Below are 18,865 nucleotides of genomic sequence, written 5' to 3'. Positions count from 1 at the left end.
CTGTGACCATGGACTGTGAGCTTAGACAAGGACTCAGAGGTTACACCGGCTTCTATGCTAGATATGAATACATATGGGCCCTAAGTTAGATGGGATTAACAGTTAATAGTAGTTGTATACTTTCCTCATATTTGGGAACTACTCTCTGTTCTAATCCAGCTTTCTAGTCATAGTCTAAACTCTGATACCATCTTCTCAAGCAATACTTTTAGTCCACCTGAATGTTAGCTGATGGTCTCAGGCAAAAATTAGTAAGTCATGGGCCCCTTGGAACACACCTAAAATAGATTCCCTAGCTTCTTTCCATATTAAGACCCCTAGTATCATTTGCTCTATTCCTACATTTGGGTTCCTGTTTATTGATGAATTTGCTTTCTATCTTACCACCTTTCAGCCACCAAGTAGCAGATGCTACCATGATGCCATCCTGACATCCCCAGACAGATGACTCCACCAATGTGTCTTGGAAGCACACCTCTCCAGAGCCCTAACCCACCAGGGGAAGATAGAAACAGGTTGGGGTATGGGTCATCCTGCCAATGCCCATGTCCAGCAGATAAGCCATTACAGAAGCCAGGCCTTCCACCTTCTGCTCCCCATAAATTTTGGTCCATACTCCCAGAAAGGGATAAAGAATAGAGAAGGAAGCTTACAATGGAAGGAATGGGACATGGAACTCTGGTGGTGAAAACTGTGTGGAATTTTACCCCTTTTATCTTACAATCTAGTTAATCATTATTAAATCACTAATAAAAAATTTAAAAAGACATCATAGATTGAATAAAATTCCTTCGAAATTCGTATTTTGACTTTTTGCCACATAATCTCCACTTTACTTAATTGAAGAGAGGGTCCTTCACGAGGCAGGTGAGGTTAAGTCATGGTGCTAGGCCCTAATCTGAAATGGCTGACATTCTTATAAGGGGTATAGGAAAACAAGAAACCCCTCTCTTCTAATATCCAAAGAACAAAGTTCATGTGAAGACTAGCAAGCAAAGGGAAAACTAAGGCAGCAGCCTCACCAGAAACCAGCCTTGCCAGAAATTTGATCTCAGATTTCTAACTTCCAGAGGTCAGAGAGAAAAAAGGTCTGTTTAGGCCACTCAGTTCATGATACGTCATTACGGCAAACCAAGAACATAAACACAAAAGGAGAACTGTCTCAAAAAAGTTAGAAGCAGTTAACTGTGTGGGGCTTTAAGTATTTTTATCTTTGACATGAGAATTATCACTGATGGACTTGACTTTGATAGGGTTGGGATTGGAGGGTATTAGGAAGATCCCAGCTGCAATAGCTTTGAAGAAAGATAAGAGTAGATGTAGACATTCTTCCAGTGATGACACATCAAATGAAGTTTTTATTTTGCTGGAAGAAAACTTACTGAACACAAAGTAGAAAATGTCCCTCAGGAGGGGGCAGGTGGTGGAGCAATGGGTTGAGCACAAATATTACCATGGACAAAGATCAAGATTCAAGTCTCTGCTCCCCATCTGCAGGGAGGGAAGCTTCACAAATGGTGAAACAGGGCTGCAGGTCTCTCTCTCTGCCCCCCTTCCTCTCCTCCCTCCCCCTCCCCCTTCTCTCTCCCCATTCTAGCTCCCCTTCCTCTAGCCACTCAAAAATTGCACTCTATCCCATCAAAATAAAATAAATGAAAATAATTTTTAAAAAAGTAAATGTACCTCATGATCTAGGGCTATTTGAAAATGCTTGCAAATGCAGAACCCTACCAGAAATCAGAGCCTAGGTGAAACTGACATACTTCTAGTAGTAATGATGACTGTCTTCTCGTCATCCATACCTTAGAAAGTAGTAGTGGATATAGTTGGGTGTCTTGGATTGCAGAAGGATAAGGGAGGGAGGCAGAAGGAAGAGATGGTCAAAGATGGAAGTACGATTGTAGTGACAGATCAAATGACCTTGTCTAGCAGGACAGAATACAGCTCCTTGACTCCCAACCCAATATTCTTTCTCTGCACTGGCTCTACTCACAAATGATATTTATTCTGAGAGATTTTAACATTAATAAGCTGAATGTTTTGACAACCAAGGCTTCTGCTGCCTTATTACACTTTGGCAGCCCCCTGAGGCATGAAACTAAGACAGATGAACAGGGTTGCTAATGAATGGGGACTGAGATTCCAATATTGCCCTCCACAGAAATGATGCGTAGCTCCAATAGAGAAATGAGATCTTTGAGATAGCTCAATGATAAAAATAAAGCAGCCTTATTATATTTGTCTGCCAGAGCGATCACAGGACACTTGCAATTTATGGCACATATTACGAATAGAGAAATAAACATGAAATTCCATTTACCACACCACACCAATAAAGGGAAGAAGAGAAGAGAAATCATAACTTTAATAATTGAGACAAAAGTTTGTTTTCTACAATATCTAAAGAATTGAGCCAAAATAACATCTTATACTTTTTAAAAAGTCATTTATTTAATTTTGGCAAATTTCCTGTAACACTGGGTTGACATATTCCTTTATATTACTGAGAGATACTTTGCAAAGGAAAATTAATAACAAACACTATTTTAAGGCCAGTATATAAGATAGTCAAGAAAACAACTATTTTAAAATTCTTTACATACTTCAGAAGCATTTCAGACCATTAATCTCCATGTAATCAGCTGATACATACCATGTTACAGGAGTTGATTTTTTTTATTCGTTATTTAGGAGGTATAGCTTGCAATGGGGTGCAGAATCTCATAAAGTCAGTGAGAGCAAAGCTGTAGAAACATGAATCAAATGAAGGTCTGACCTACTTAAGACTCCATAATCTTGAAAGAATGGAAAATTTGCTGGGAAATTGTGCAGATGCAGTCACATCTGCCATGTTGTCCCCTCAGCCTACTGCTAGTTCCCGTGAGAGTTGGGACATTCTCGGAGTGCCTGTTCAGCCATGTTGTGCCCTCAGGGCATTGTCTATTTCCCCACGATATTTGGAGTGCTTTGGTCACTCCTCCCCCCTCCCATTCTCACGAGAGTTATTATCCTATCCTGGAGTGCTATGGTTACTCCTCCCCCTTCCCATTCTCGCAAAAGTTGCTCCTATAAAAGCCCTTCTTCTTCCGCACCTCGCTCTCTTGCCAGCACTTCACTTCAGTGTTCAGACGCAGGAAAGGTTACTGCGTGAGGCAGCCATTTTCGCTACCTCCACATGGCCCAACCTGCTTCTCTAGCACCCAACTCTGAGGTGCCAGCACAAATAAAGATTTGTGTTCCCTCTTTGTTCTGGACCTCCTCTCTCTCTTCTCTGCGGCACACAACAACATCTGGCGCCCAACGTGTCCCGCACTCATGCCTGGCCTGAGGTCCAGAAAAGCCACCCAGACACAGGTAAGTGGCAGCCGCCTGACTCTGTGGCCCTGCGTTTCCCCTCACCATGGGATTTTTTTTGTTTTAAGAGGAGGTGTCCCAGACATTATCTCCTTCTCTCCTGGGACAGGTTCTTGCTTTCAGAAACACTTTAATTTTCGCTACACCGTGGGTTCGCATAGCTATAATTGCTACTTACAAGATATGTACAACATGGTCTGCCATGAGGATAAGCGACCTTGAGGCTGAGATACGAGAGTTAAAGCATATGTGCTTAAGACACCCTAAGCGATCAGCAGCTACTCCCAAAACTTCCATATCCACAGACACGTACACGTGTTTGGACGCTCCTCCTTTAACCCCGCCCCCTGCTGATACCTCATCATTAAGAGACCTTGTGGCAGAGATACAGCAGTTAAAGGATATGTTTTCAGCTTTTAGAGACCTTAAACCTTTGGCAGCCTGTCCCAAGAGCTCTGTCCCTGTAGATACGCGCTCAGTTTCCCCTGTAGCCACTACAGCAGCTTTCACTTCTGTAAGTCTTTCCCCCGCATCATTAGACCAAGTCCACACCTTTCCGGTAAATGTGGGCCCCAATAGACAAAACCCTCAGGTGTGGCACCCATACTCCTCCAAAGAGCTCAGAGAACTCAGACAAGCCATGAAGGAGGACAGTATTCATGCTTCATGGACCAAGTCTATTTTAAGGAGTTTTTACCAGCATCTAAATATACCCAAGGACTGGAAAGACCTGGTTTGTGCTGCATTGCCAGACCCCCTCTATCTACAATGGAAGGCATACTTCCATGATGAATGCTCTAGACAATCACAGGAAAATAGTAACAAACAGATAGCCTGGAATTTTGATGCATTGTTTGGAGTAGGAGAGTTTGAAACTGGAACTCAGCAGGCAGAAGCGAAGTTTCCAACTGGTTATTTTGAACAGGTACGCATCTGTGCAACACAAGCATGGGAAAGGTTAACCCCAACCACAGTAGAGGCCTCAGTCCCTATTAACTCTCTTCACCAAAACACTGATGAATCCTTAGTGAATTTCATCTCAAGGGTGAGGCAAACCTTAGAGAGAAAGGTTTATAATCCTGAAATCCTCTCTTTCCTCCTGCGTTCTATTGTCTGGGATGACATGATACCACAATTCCATCAGGCATGCCTTAGTCTTAAACACCTACACCCAGATAATTGGATTTTATCGACACAGGGACTTACATCAGGCAATTATGGGGCACCCGCTACGACACAGGTTTATGCAGTTACCCCATGTAATCAAAATGGGGCCTGTTTTCAGTGCGGTCACCAAGAGCACTGGCGTAACCAATGTCCAGATAAGCTGCGACCATGCCTCCAGTCAGGGCAACCCCGCCTCAAGTCAGGGCAACTCCGCTTTCAGTCAGGGAGCCAGAAGCCACGAACACCTTGTCCTAGATGTCAGAAAGGGTTTCATTGGAAGAGAGATTGTTGGTCCAAAATTCATAAAGATGGCACGCCCCTGAATGGTACAAATTCAGGGCCTGAGATTTTGTGGACCACTCCTGTTTTAGAACATGGTCACCCTACTATGACAGTAAGGATTGGCAATATTCCTTTTAAATTTTTGATTGACATGGGGGCAGAAAAGACTATTTTAAGGCAAGCAGATATTCCCCAAAATTGGGAACTCCTCTTGGGACCCCATATACACGGGGTTGGAGGGGTGACCCAATCATTTCTCACACGAGATTCGCTTATGTGGGAAGACCCAGAAGGTTCTACAGGACACTTTTGCCCTCTGGTAGCTGATATTAGCACCAACCTACTGGGCAGAGATCTTCTGGAATGTCTTGATGTTAGGATATCCACAGATGCCTCTGCAGAGCGTAACACCTGCTCCTGTGAGACCAGATCTAATCAGCACCCCCAATACTAACTGCCACTGTTCGTAGCCAAACTCCCCGCTTAGCGCTTAGGCTGGCTTTCTAATGAGCCTGTCTGGGTGGAACAGTGGCCTTTACCTAGGGATAAGCTAGAAATTTTAAAGGAGCTCGTCCGAGAGCAGTTGTCCTTGGGACACATTCATCATTCTCAAAGCCCATGGAATACTCCTGTCTTTGTGATTAAAAAGCGCTCAGGAAAATGGCACCTCCTCCAAGATCTCTGTGCAGTTAATAAAACCATGCAGGTCTGGGGCTCCCTGCAATTCCCACGGGAATTCCAATCATAGCTATTGATATACAAGATTGTTTTTTCTCTATTCCTTTGCCTTCTCTTTTCCTTCTATTAATAATGCCAGCCCTGCAGATAGATTTGAATGGGTAGTGCTGCCCCAGGGCATGGTCAATAGTCCTACAATTTGTCAAGAGGCTGTTAAATCTGCACTTTTTCCATATATCCATAAGGGCCTTAATGTTTTCATTACATGGATGACGTTTTAATATGGGGAAAATCAGATACAGATCTCTGTGCCCTACATGATTTTCTCATTCCTGCATTAAAGAAAAGTGGCCTTAATGTGGCTCCTGAGAAGATACAGCTAATTCCTCCAATATCTTTTTTAGGTTCAGAGATTTCTCTAATGCAAATTCATCCCTTAAAACCTAGTGTTACTTTTCCTTCTAACCTCACACTTGCTTCTTCACAAAGTTTTCTTGGAAATTTAAATTGGCTTAGGCAGTATCTTTATCTGCCTACAAGCTGCCTCCAACCACTGTTTCACCTGTTAAAAGGAAACAAACAGCCTTCCTCAAAACGTAAGTTAACTCCCGAGGCATCCTTGGCACTGGAAAGGGTTAACCAGGCCCTCCAGGACATGCACCTTGTTCGATTCTCCCTCTCCTCTCCGGTAAACCTTTTAATCTTTAACTCCACCCCCACAGTAGTAGGGGCATTGTGGCAGAACCATGGGGTTCTCAAGTGGCTTCACACGACAGTAGGCGGAGCTCCAAGACTCCTCACTTAGACACATTAGCATTCATGGTTCGCCAAGGAAGAAATAGGTCTGTGCAGGTCTTAGGGAAGGAACCGGATTTAATCATTCTGCCCTTTTCTCTCACAGATACAGAGTGGCTCATATGCCATCATTCCCGCTTTGCCATAAGCTTTGTGGGGTTTCCAGGACAAATAGATAACCATTTTCCTTCTAATAAATTGATAGCTTCTTTACCTCTTTTGCTACTAGCACCTAAACTTTTCTCTCAAGATCCCATTCCTTCTGCTCCTACAATCTTCACTGATGGTGGAAAAAAGGGAGCTGCTGCCCTTATATATTACCCGGACAAATAAGCCCCTAAACTCTCTTTACTGAGCTTCCTGAGAATTCCCCTGAGAATACAAAGAACTTTATGCTGTTTTCCTTGCATTCAAAGCTGTATCAGAATCTTTCAACCTTTTTTCTGACAGTGTGTATACTGTTAACTTACTTCCATGGCTTGCTTGTTCCTATGTGAAAATTGATGACAATCCACTTTCCCCTCTCTTGATTCAAATCGCTTCCATGCTCTCTTCTCGAACCCAACCACTATGTATTCAGCACCTTCGTTCCCACAGCCCTCTTCCTGGTTCCCTGTCTGAAGGGAATGCTGCAGCTGACCGCCTTGCCTCCACAGGAGCTCTCCTAGTCTCTGTCTCTGATCCTGCTGATTTCCATTCTCTAACCCATGTTAATCTTAAAAGCCTTTGAGCTCGATTTCCTGATGTCCCTTTACCACAGTTGAAACATATCCTAGCTACATGCTCTTCCTTTGAAAGTCTCATAAAAACACCTGCTATTCAGACTCTTGGTGTTAACCCCCAAGGCTTAAAAGCTAATGCTATTTGGCAAATTGATGTCACCCACATACCAAACTTTGGCAAACAAAAATATGTGTTTGTCTCAATTGATACCTTTTCTAAATTTATGTGGGCAACAACTCAGACAGGAGAAAGCTCTAAAAAGCTTATAAGCCATATGCTCTCCTGTTTTGCTGTGATGGGCTTACCTCTTCAACTGAAAACTGACAATGGACCTGTGTTTACCAGCAAACAATTTAAAGATTTTTGTTCCCTTTGGAACATTACTCATACCACAGACATTCCCTATAATCCACAGGGACAAGGCATTGTCGAGAGGGCCCATCAAACCCGTAAGGCTCAATTGAATAAAGATAAAGGAGGAATGTACCCCCCCAATATCCATCTAGCAAAAGCTTTAACTACGTTAAATCTCTTTAATATTTACAATAACTCAGACTTACCTCCTATTATTCTTCACTGGCAAACAACATCTACTCTCCCATCTATTAAGGTCAAATGGAAAGACCCACTTGATAAAATTTGGAAAGGGCCGGACCCTCTATTGACCATGGGAAGAGGTTTTGCATGCATTTTCCCACATAATTACTCTAAACCTGTCTGGGTTCCTGCCTGCCATGTCCGACAATACCCTCATGATGGCACTGTTATCCCTGAAGAACAAGAAATACAATAGGACTAGCCGAAGGATACATCCCAGGATCCATAATATGACATGGCAGTACCTCCAAAAGTTGGCTCACAGAGCCCTCTCTCCTACCCCTCCCCTGAATGTCTTATGTTATGACTGGCCAGTTATGTTTTGTGAGTGAGTGTGTTGAATGACCAAAAATTTTTGCATGACCCATCTGCACAGAGTACTCTATAAGGTAATTTTATATTTTATATAAAAATGCTGGATGCAGCCAAAATTTCTGGAGATGTCCAGAAAAATTCCAAAAATTTTTTTTCTCTCTTTTTATTTTATGTATAAGTTTTGGTATATATGTAAGCGTTTAGTCTTAAACTGTGTGAGTAATGAAAGATATAAATTTGGTTTTTTTTAAATGATATGTTTTTATAACAAATTTTTTTTTCCTCCTGTGTGTTATAACTAAATGTTTATATGTATGTTTCAAGTTTGGTAAAACATTAACTTAATGGTTAAAAGTGTAACCTTGAAGCTATATCACTACCAGGAAAGGTAAAGTTAATTTGTTAAATTACTATTTAAGGTAAAGTCTAAATATTTAACGTGACAATATATCCCCAAAACTAAAATGCAAATTCTGTATACAGGACGCTTTTGGAGGGCCCCCAAAAGTGCCCTGTAAACTATCTTGTGGAAATTAATCCACAACAGATCTGGCATCAATCTGGCACTGCAAATGTTAAAACCATTGTCACTAACATACGTTAACTCTCTAAGTAACCTGAGTCTGTTTATACTCCAAAGTAAAAATGGTTAAAAAATCAATATATATTTGAACTATAATTGGTCTAAATATCCTGCTGTAGAGACTGCTACAGGAGGTTACATTAGATACCTTTTAACAGAATCATAAAGATATTCAAACCAATTGTAATCATTGAGGTATCAATTATAGTAAACCTTTAACTTGTTACAAGTTTTATTTTTTTTCACAAGTGAGTACAGCTATCAAGCCTTCATATGAAGAATCATCTGTTCATAATGTAAGGTATTAAACTATAAAAAGTTCCTCCATATACAACCTATGTAAATTAACAACATTCACATATTCTTGTAAACTTAACTGGGGTATCTTGTCTTGCCAACATAAGCCATGCCTTTGTCAGCCAACAATTTAAAGATGTTTCCTTTTATAACATCACCCATGCCACTGACATCCTTTACTACCTCCAAAGACAAATGGCTGTTCCCCTAGACATCACATTCACTGACTGCTTCCCTTAGACTTGAGATATGATCCCACCTCTTCATACCAATGGATACATTCCCCCTTCCTTACCTGTCTACCCTTAGTTGTGGGACCCTAGCTTGTTTTACTTCTTCTGCTCACAATAGGTCCTATAATTCTTTTTTTTAAACATTTTAATTTATTTATTAATGAGAAAGAGAGGAGGAGAGAGAAAGAACCAGATATCTTTCTGGTACATGTGCTTCCAGGGATCAAACTTGGGACCTCACGCTTGAGAGTCTAACGCCTTATCCACTGCGACACCTCCCAGACCACGGTCCTATAATTTTTAATAAGCTCATGGCCTTTTTGCAACAACAGATTGATGCCATAAAGATGCAACCTATACAAACTCACTATCATAGGCTGGACATGGCAGAATATTGAGTTGCTGTGGAGGATTTGCCCCCCTCCATCAGAACATCCACCATGTAGAGGACTGGTTAGCCAATGACGGGTAAAAGGGAAACTAGCGCTATCCAATCAACCTAAAACAGGGTACCTGGTACTACTGGGCAAAAATGACCAGGTGTTCCAATGACAGGTAAGACGAAGGCTGATCCCCAACCTAAGACAGGCACAGTCCGCCCTGCCACAAAACAAAGTCCGCCAAACATCAAAACATGATATAAGAAAGGGGGACATGTGGGGAGCCACATGTGCCCTCTAGATTGCTATTGGCATGGCCATAGAGTTTATGTTAAAAGATAGTTCCTGGGAATTGGGAAGTGGCGCAGCGGGTTTAGCGCAGGTGGTGCTAAGTGCAAGAACTGGCTTAAGGATTCCAGTTTGAGCCCTGGCTCCTCACCTGCAGGGGAATCGCTTCACAGGCGGTGAAGCAGTTCTGCAGGTGTCTCTTTCTCTCCTCTTCTCTGTCTTCCCCTCCTCTCTCAATTGCTCTCTGTTCTACCCAACAACCACAATATCAGTAATAACAACAATATAATTACAACAATAAAACAACTAGGGCAACAAAAGGCAAAATACCAACAAAAAAAAAAAAGTTCCCGCTTCCCTACACCTTAGAGTCCTTGTTAAAAGATAAGTTCTTTTTCCCCATGAATCACCCAGGACCTTCCAGATAACGGCTGACTACCATGACAAATAATATAAAATAATAATAATAAATGAATAGGAAAGATACATCCCCCAATACTCAGTTGGCTAAGGCACCAAACCTCTTTTTCTATAAAGCATTCAAATCAGATGCTCTGCTAACCACGAGAAGCAGATTGTGTTTCTTCCACAGGAATCCTGGAAAAAACCATCTGGACCCCTGCACACTTTGACATCACCCACTAGATGGCACGACTACAGTGGCACAACCCCCCCATAACCCTAGATGTCACCTGATGCGATCTGAAGAACCTGATTCACAGACTCCAAGGACAGAACTTTTTTACTGCCTGTCTGCCTTTCCTGCTTCTACTTTGACCTGTCACATTTTGGCGATTCCAGCTCACTCTCTACAGCAAAGCAGAATTACAGAGGCTGACCTTCCTCATGCAGCATTTCATCCCCTGCCATTTCTCCCCCTAGTCACCTACTTTGGACTGAGACTTCTATCGGACTTGCTGGTATACCCTTTGGACACTTTAGATAATTTTACAGCAGCTTCCTTCCCTTCACTTTGCTGGTTTTTCATAGACTGATCCTGAGTAGTTCATAGACTTTACACACTGTTGCCCTGGGAATTAGATAAAAGGAAAGGGGGAGATGCTGTGAAATTGTGCAGATGCAGTCACATCTGCCATGTTGTCCCCTCAGCCTACTGCTAGTTCCCGCAAGAGTTGGGACATTCTCGGAGTGCCTGTTTCACCATGTTGTGCCCTCAGGGCATTGTCTATTTCCCCATGATATTTGGAGTGCTTTGGTCCCTCCTCCCCCCTCCCATTCTCACGAGAGTTATTATCCTATCCTGGAGTGCTATGGTTACTCCTCCCACTTCCCATTCTCGCAAAAGCTGCTCCTATAAAAGCCCTTCTTCTTCCACACCTCGCTCTCTTGCCAGCACTTCACTTCAGTGTTCAGACACAGGAAAGGTTATTGCATGAGGCGGCCATTTTTGCTACCTCCACGTGGCCCAACCTGCTTCTCTAGCACCCAACTCTGAGGTGCCAGCACAAATAAAGATTTGTGTTCCCTCTTTGCTCCGGACCTCCTCTCTCTCTTCTCCGCGGCACACAACAACAAAATTGACAAGGAGGAGGCCAGTACAAGTACTTCAACAAAGATGTTTTAAGTAGCAAAACATTTAAGGGAAACCTTTGGGAGAAACCCTTTATAATCTTACTGAGAACGATTAAACAGAGATTATCACATTGTTGTTAGAAAAATTATTCTCTCTCTCTCTCTCTCTCTCTATATATATATATATATATACATATATATATGTATATATATATATATATATATATATATATGCAGATAGATAGTATAAAGATAATAGTCAACCCATGTCTGTGATCTTGGGAGAACTACTGAAATTTCCAATGGAGGAAATGGGGACACAGAACTCTCATGAGATGAAGGATGTGGAATTATACACATTATCATATAGGTGTGTGGATAAAAATTCAGGTTCAGGGGGTCGGGCAGTAGCGCAGTGGGTTAAGCGCATGTGGTACAAAGCACAGGGACTGGCAGAAGGATCCCGCTTCAAGCCCTGCCATCACACCTGCAGAGGAGTCGCTTCACAGGCAGTGAAGCAGGTCTGCAGGTGTCTGTCTTTCTCTCCCCCTCTCTGTCTTCCCCTCCTCTCTCCATTTCTCTCTGTCCTATCCAACAACAATGACATCAATAACAATGATAATAATAACCACAACAATGGTAAAACAACCAGAGTAACAAAGGGGAAAAAAATGGGCTCCAGGAGCAGTGGATTCATGGTGCAGACACCGAGCCTTGGCAATAACCCTGGAGACAAAAAAAAAAAATTCAGGTACATCTATAAGATAGTGGCCAAGATCATGAAGGAGCCTTTAAAATATCATAAAGGGGGCTGGGTGGTAGCACAACAGGTTAAGTGCACATGGCATGAAGCCCAAGAACCAGCACAAGTATCCCAGTTGGTGTCCCCAGCCCCCCACCTGCAGGGGAATTACTTCAAGGGCAGTGAAGCTGGTTTGCAGGTGTCTATCTTTCTCTCCCTTTCTCTGTCTTCCCTTCTTCTCTTGATTTCTCTCTGTCCTATCCAGCAATAACAACAATAACAACAACAACAAGGGCAACAATAAGGGCAACAAAATGGGAAAAATGGCCTCCAGAAGCAGTGGATTAGTAGTGTAGGCACCAAACCCCAGTAATAACCCTGGAGGCAAAAAAAATCATAAAAAGAATATAAATATCTAGAGGTGTTTAGGCCAGAGAGGCAACAGTCAAACAGGTTATTTTTCAGAATTTGGTGTCAATTCTATTTCATGATGTTATTGAATAATGGAGATCACATAGATTTTGAATTCAGACATATCAGAGTAGGAATCCTGGATCTATTTCTTGTGTGATTACACTCAAGATGATGTGCTACTCTGTGTTCCCATTTCCTTGTCCACAAAAATGGGAAAGGTAATACCTCCTTCAATGTTCTTGTAATGGTTCAATAAAATTACTACCCAATTAAAAAATGTATGTCCTCAAACAGTCGCACTAATTTCAGTCTGAGGGATTATTATAAACATTAGCATAGAGCTAAAATTGTAACTTATACTTAATAACATATGAGAAAATTTCTTTCCATAGTTTTCACAATGAAGTCCCAAATGTATTTTCCACATGAAATTTTGGATTCCATTCTAAGAAACTTTTAGAGTTTGTTTTTAGATATCACTTATCCTCAGTGAAGGAGGACTCAATATCAACAACTCCCTCTCTCTCTCTCTCTCTCTCTCTCTCTCATATATATATATCACACTCAGGACCTTTATGTCTAAATCTGGATCCTAAAAATTCAGATGTGATTCTGGTCTCCTTTTCTCCACTTTTTCTTCAACCCATTCCACAAACATCTGAATAAATAACCTTATGTTTGGAGTAGTCTATTAAAGAAGCAACTCTATCCTTTTCCCCATGGAAACACACACATGGATAACATTCACAGTTAAGATCTTCTCCCATTAACAGTTCAATTTTGCATTAATTCAGGCCACTGTGTGCAATTTCTTCCCTTTCTTTCTAACTCAGGACAGCAAATCAGAACTTAAAAGAGTGTAAATACTATACCAAATATCTTACAATGTTTAATTTCATGTTCCCTGATTATCTGTATTTTTTTTCACTATAGTTGAAGTACAACTGCTGCCCTTTGGATTTCTAGGAGGCTGCTGTAACCAAGTCCCAATCACTTTATGTTCTGGGAAGCTATAGAAATTGAAACTGTGCTAATTTTAAGCTATCTTTCTATTTTAAGTGGGAGGCATCAGACAACAAATCACAGGAGCAACAGACACATGGGTGTTCCTGACATGGATGCTACATGCATTGCTCGTAACACAAAGGGAGGGTTCAGGAAGCTGACACAGAAGATCCAGAAAGCCTCTTGAAAGAAAGGCTCCACCTTCATATCCTCAACATGTAAGGAACACAGAGTCAAGTTCAGCAGTACTTTTCTCCAGAAGAGGCAGGCATCCAGACCAGCACATTCTGTTCTGACATCACTGAATTAGCATTATCCTGCCCCCATTAACTACAACCTTGCAAAAGGAAGTAAGTTTTCTTTTGATTTTTTTCACTGAGCTACCAAGAAGACAAGAAGAGATACTCATATTTGCAAGAATGCACATTTTTCAAGGCGCCACTTAAAAGCTAAGAAAAGCCCCAGTGACTCTCACTCTCTCTCTCTCTCTCCCATAGTTCTCAGCTTGTTTTTGTTACTTGCCAGCACAACTGAAATAGATTGAAGTTTAATCATAAAAGATGCAGGAAGGAAAATTAATAATTTCTACACAGACTTCCCCATCTTGGGTAAATTTATGAATTTTTCTGCTATGCAGAACTTAGCATTTGTAAAAATACAAGAGAGAAAAATTCTTTATTGTTTGTTCATTGCTTCAACAGAGAAAAACATCTTGTGCTCTGTTGTCATTTACATTTCACATTAAATGCAAAATGTTTGAAATGAACAAATATTTGTTTTAATTCTATTCATCTGTTAACTGGAATACTAAAAAGACCACTAAATCACTACGTTAAATTCAGCAATCCATAAACAATTTATATATTCATTTGTCCTGGGTTAAAAATGCCCCAAAAGCAGAAGTTTTATGAAACCCAGAAAGTAAATTGCATTGTATTAATCTGATGGATGCAGACCATGATTTCTTTCTCTTCACTCCATTAATTTATTTACTAACTTGAGTTAATTAGTGAGGCTTCTGCTCTTAAAAATTCATTGGGAGAGAAGGGCTTTTGCAAGAACTGTTTTGAAAATCAACTACAGAGGAAATGGGCTAAACACAAATGGTAAATTCCCCTAAGACATTATCAAACATTGAGCACCTGATTACCATTCAACAATCTTTATGCCAGAACACACTGGGTGATTAATAGGAGTTGTATCAGAGATACAGAGAGAGAGAGAGAGAGAGAGAGAGAGAAGACAAAGGATGAAATTAGCAGCAAAAACAAACCCATTCTAGGAAATCACTAACTGGATGATGGGATCTTCATAGTCCACTTGTATCTACCTCTGCATTAAGTGTATGGTGTGGCCAGGAAAATAGTTCAGTTGGTGGAGTGTAGGACTAGCATGACTGAGGTTCCCGGTTTTATTCTGGGCCCTCACATACCAGAATGGCACTCTAACTTCTCTCTTCCTCCCTTCCTCTAGCCCTTTTCTATATTGTGTGAAATATTGTTTAAAAGATCTGTGGCATTATTATTATTTTTTGCCTCCAGGGTTATTGCTGGGGCTTGGTGCCAGTACTGTGAATCCACTATTCCTGATAGCCATTTGTTGTTGTTGTATAGGACAGAGAAAAAGAGGAGAGGGGGAGGTAGCAATTTAAAGAGACAGAGAGACCCCTGCAGACGTGCTTCACCACTTGTGAAGAGACTCCCCTGCTGGTAGGAACAAAGGGCTCGAACTAGAATCCTTGCACCAGTCCTTGGCTTCATACTATGTGCTCTTAACCCCATACACCATACCCGGCATTATGATTTTTGCAGTACAAATGGAAATTGTTGAATATGGAACACTACCCCATAGGCAAAATATCTATGCAGATAAAATTTTAAAAAACAGAGATTGACCCAATAGAGAACAAAGATAAATCAATTATGTTTCCTTGATCAAAAAGCTTAGTCTTAATTCTTAAGAGTGTGAGGTAACTGGAGATACTTCTAATTCTCTCCTACCCCCAAATTCTATCCATTCAGACCAGTGCCCTATGGAAAAATAGGAGGAAGGAAGGGGACATATGAAGTATGGGAGAGGGGAAGACATAAAGAAAAGGAAAGAAAGGAAGAAAAGGATTAAGTGCTACTAAATGTTTATGATATTCCTAAGCATATAGGAGGGGAAAACTAAACTTTTTAAAATTTTTATTTATAAAAAAGGAAACACTGACAAAACCATAGGATCGGAGGAGTACAACTCCACAGAATCTCCACCACCAGAACTCTGTATCCCATCCCCTCCCCTGATAGCTTTCCTGTTCTTTAACCCTCTGGGAGCATGGACACAGGGTCATTATGGGGTGCACAAGGTGGAAGGTCTGGCTTCTATAATTGCTTCCCCGCTGAACATAGGCATTGGCAAGACTATCCATACTCTAAACAGACATTCAAATAAATGCAGTGTTAGTTCCTTCCTACAATATTTTAGGTAGTAGTCATTGTGAGACTGAATCGAGCTGGGTCTTTCCCAGTCCCCAGAGTCACTTGTGACAGAATCCTTGCTCCAAGTATTTTTCTAGAAAAGCTGCCCTAGGAGGTAGCAATATCACTAGCTCAACAACCCCCCCAACACACACACACACACACACACACACACACACACACACACACACACACACACACACACACACACACACACCGTATCAAAGTCCTGCTTTATTTCATTCCCCCTCATCACAGCCTCATTCTCCTGAGAAGCAAGGTTGGAACATGGGAGCTGCACTTAAGTGTGTTTGAACTTGTTCTTCCTCTTTTTAGAGGTTAGACCTCAAATTCCTCTTCTGTGAAATGGAAATGTGCATCAGCTCACACAGCCCCTGGCACTGAGCAGGCATCAAAAACTCTTGCGTTACAGAGACACAGAGAAAAGTCAGGTCAGCTGTAAGGGCACACCAGATGCCAGGGACAGGCTAAAGCAAGATTAGATTCTTCCTATCTCTCTTGACATTTTATCTTAAGGCTTAACTCCTGGTGCTGGAACCTGTTACTCAGGTTTCCCCAAACCAAAAATAAACATTGCCATGATTTATTCCTTCTCCTGACTCCACACTAGAAAAAGGAGAAGGGGGGAAACATTTTTTTGACCAACTTCCCTTTGACTCACACATGCACAATGCCTTTTAATTTCTGTTGGGAAGGGGAAAAAAAGTAAATTTTTTTATTCCCACACACTTCCCATATCTCTAAGTCACAGCACCTAGAGAGCAGTGACCAGCTTCATGCGAGACCACACTTCCTCTCAGAAATGCAGAAGGACCTGACTTTATCACACCTGAATCACAGAAAGGGTTTGGAAAACAGCATTTTCTACTTAGCAATGAAGTATTTCAGATGATCAATCAATTCTGAGTTCCCTATGCAGCTAGATTTCCCCATCAGGGTACCTAGCCTCACCCAGCCTCTCTGCTCAGCTAGGAAATAGACCCAGCACACAGGAAACCCAGGTGCTTCCCTGGGGAGTATGTAACTGAGAGCTCCAGTAATTTAAGACCAAGTAAGCAATCAGCCAGTGAATAAAACAGCAGCCTAGAGTCTTCTGCTCATAGCACTGCTTCTCTAAAGGATCAGAAAAATTGGGAACCAAATCCAGTTGCCTGTGAAAAATTCTCTAGGACAAAGGCTGAGCTAGAGGAGAATATTCATTTTTAAAAAATTTCCATGAAACTTGATTCTTCTCAACATACTTTCACTTCTTCCCAATTACCTAATAAGACCTTCATCACAATATGTTGTCCCCATTTTCCCAAAGACATCTTGTGTGGCAGTCACTGAGGTGCCCATTCTGGAATATGCTCAGCCCTTCTGACTCCTGGGCTATTGCTCTGTGTGCCATAACAGGAATCCCCCCAGAGAAGCAGCATCCAGAGACCCTCAGGTTGCCCTCAGCCCAGCACTCACTCAGGAAGATGATGGTCTGCCTCCGTGCCGTCCTGCTCTCCTCGCTCTCTGACTTCCTTAGTTGCTGCCCCTTCCCGGCCACGGTGCCCTGCTTGCTCTTTCTTAGCACCTGCATCATGTTCCAGCACATGAAGGCTACGAAGACCAAGACCACCAGGTAGATGACAAAAGCACTGAAGATGCTGGACTGGAACACAGTCCAGCGACTGGAGAGATTGGTGCAGATGGACATGTTGGACTTCTCCGGCTGCTCGTGGTGGCGGGTACGAGAACGGTTGCAAGTGAGACCCCGGTGGCTGGGCACGTGCAGCAGTGGGTACTCAACCCCCATGGCAAAAAGCAAAGGCAATGCCACCAGGACAGATGTGACCCAGACAAAGGCAATCAGCAGCTTCACTTGGCAAGGCCCAGACAATGCCTTATACCTGAAGGGGTGGCAGATGGCAATGTACCGCTCAAAGCTGAGCGTCAGCACGTGCAACAGGGTGGCATAGCTGCAGGCCTCAAACAGGAAAGTATGAAGCTTACAGGACAGGGGGTAGCTGGGTGTGGTAAGGGGGTTCCAGATGATGCTATAGAATTCCATGGGCATACCGATGAGGAAGACCAGGATGTCAGAGCACGCCAGGCTCACCATGTGATCTGTCACCTCCTTCTGCAAGTAGCCTTTCTTCTGCAGCACCTGGGTGACCCGAATGGTGACACTGTTCCCCAGGATGCCCACCACGAAGATGACCAGGTAAACAAGGATGAGGGTGATTTTAATCCAGGTGGCCACTTCGAACTGGGGGACATGGCTGTGATCAATGACAGAGGAGCAGTCACTTTCAGGGCTTCTGGGTGAAGCCATGAGGAAAAGAACCTCACCGCCAGCTCCAGAAACCTTCTCAAGTTCCCCTTCCACCTCCCAGTAGGACCCAGAGCTCTTGGTTCTGACTGAGCAGAGTGAAGGCAGCACTTACTTTCACTCTCTCTGCTGCTCACCTGGAAGTAGGAACCTAGTATTTCAAGCGCTTGCCTCTGAGCTTCCTGGAGCAGCCCAATTGAGCCAATCAGCAGCACTTGGGCGTCTGGTTTGTGGTAGAGAGAGAGAGAGAGAGAGAGAGAGAGAGAGAGAGAGAGAGAAGGAAGGAGGAGGAGGAGGAGAGGAGGCAGGCGAAGGGAGGAGGCTCTGCTCTGACCCCCTTTCTTAACAGGGGCGGAGACAGCATTAGAAAGCTCCCTCCCCTCATGACTCCTGGCACTTGTCTGGCCTATCCGCCCTCCAGAAACTGCTGGAGGCTGGGTGGTCAGGAATTAATCATTAACCACAGCAGACTTCAGACCCAGCCCTGTATTGGATTTTGACTTAAACATGGACACTGTCCAAGAAATCCGATCTTAGCCCCAGCTTCTCTGCTGCCCAGGCCTCCACCAGCAAGCAGAGGTCGCTGTCTGCACCTTCTCACATTGCAGGAGCCCAGGTTGGTGCCCCTTGACTGAAAATCCTGGACTGAGGCTGGGCCAAGCTTCCCCCTCCTGCCTGCCCACTGCCACAGCTT

The 18,865-nt window shown here is 42.7% G+C and overlaps 1 protein-coding gene across 2 annotated transcripts in view; it reads right to left on the bottom strand.

The window, feature by feature from the left end:
* GPR39 (G protein-coupled receptor 39) overlaps positions 1–18,462 on the bottom strand; it is a 263,006-nt gene extending 244,544 nt beyond the window's left edge. Inside the window, exons 1-2 of one of the 2 annotated variants that reach the window (XM_060178021.1) lie at positions 18,309–18,460; positions 17,325–18,121 (exon numbers count right to left, since the gene is read on the bottom strand). In XM_060178021.1, the coding sequence (XP_060034004.1) occupies positions 17,325–17,961 (637 nt within the window). In that variant the 5' untranslated portion in view covers positions 17,962–18,121; positions 18,309–18,460. Of the gene's footprint in view, positions 1–17,324 lie in introns of both variants that reach the window. The other variant, XM_007522292.3, reaches the window with a different exon arrangement.
* Between the last annotated feature and the right edge of the window lie 403 nt (positions 18,463–18,865).

Source organism: Erinaceus europaeus, chromosome 18 (genome assembly GCF_950295315.1).
Source record: "Erinaceus europaeus chromosome 18, mEriEur2.1, whole genome shotgun sequence".
In the NCBI taxonomy this organism is placed as follows: Eukaryota; Metazoa; Chordata; class Mammalia; order Eulipotyphla; family Erinaceidae; genus Erinaceus; species Erinaceus europaeus.
Note: the sequence above shows the minus strand (reverse complement) of the source record. Positions and strands in the feature narration are given on the sequence as shown.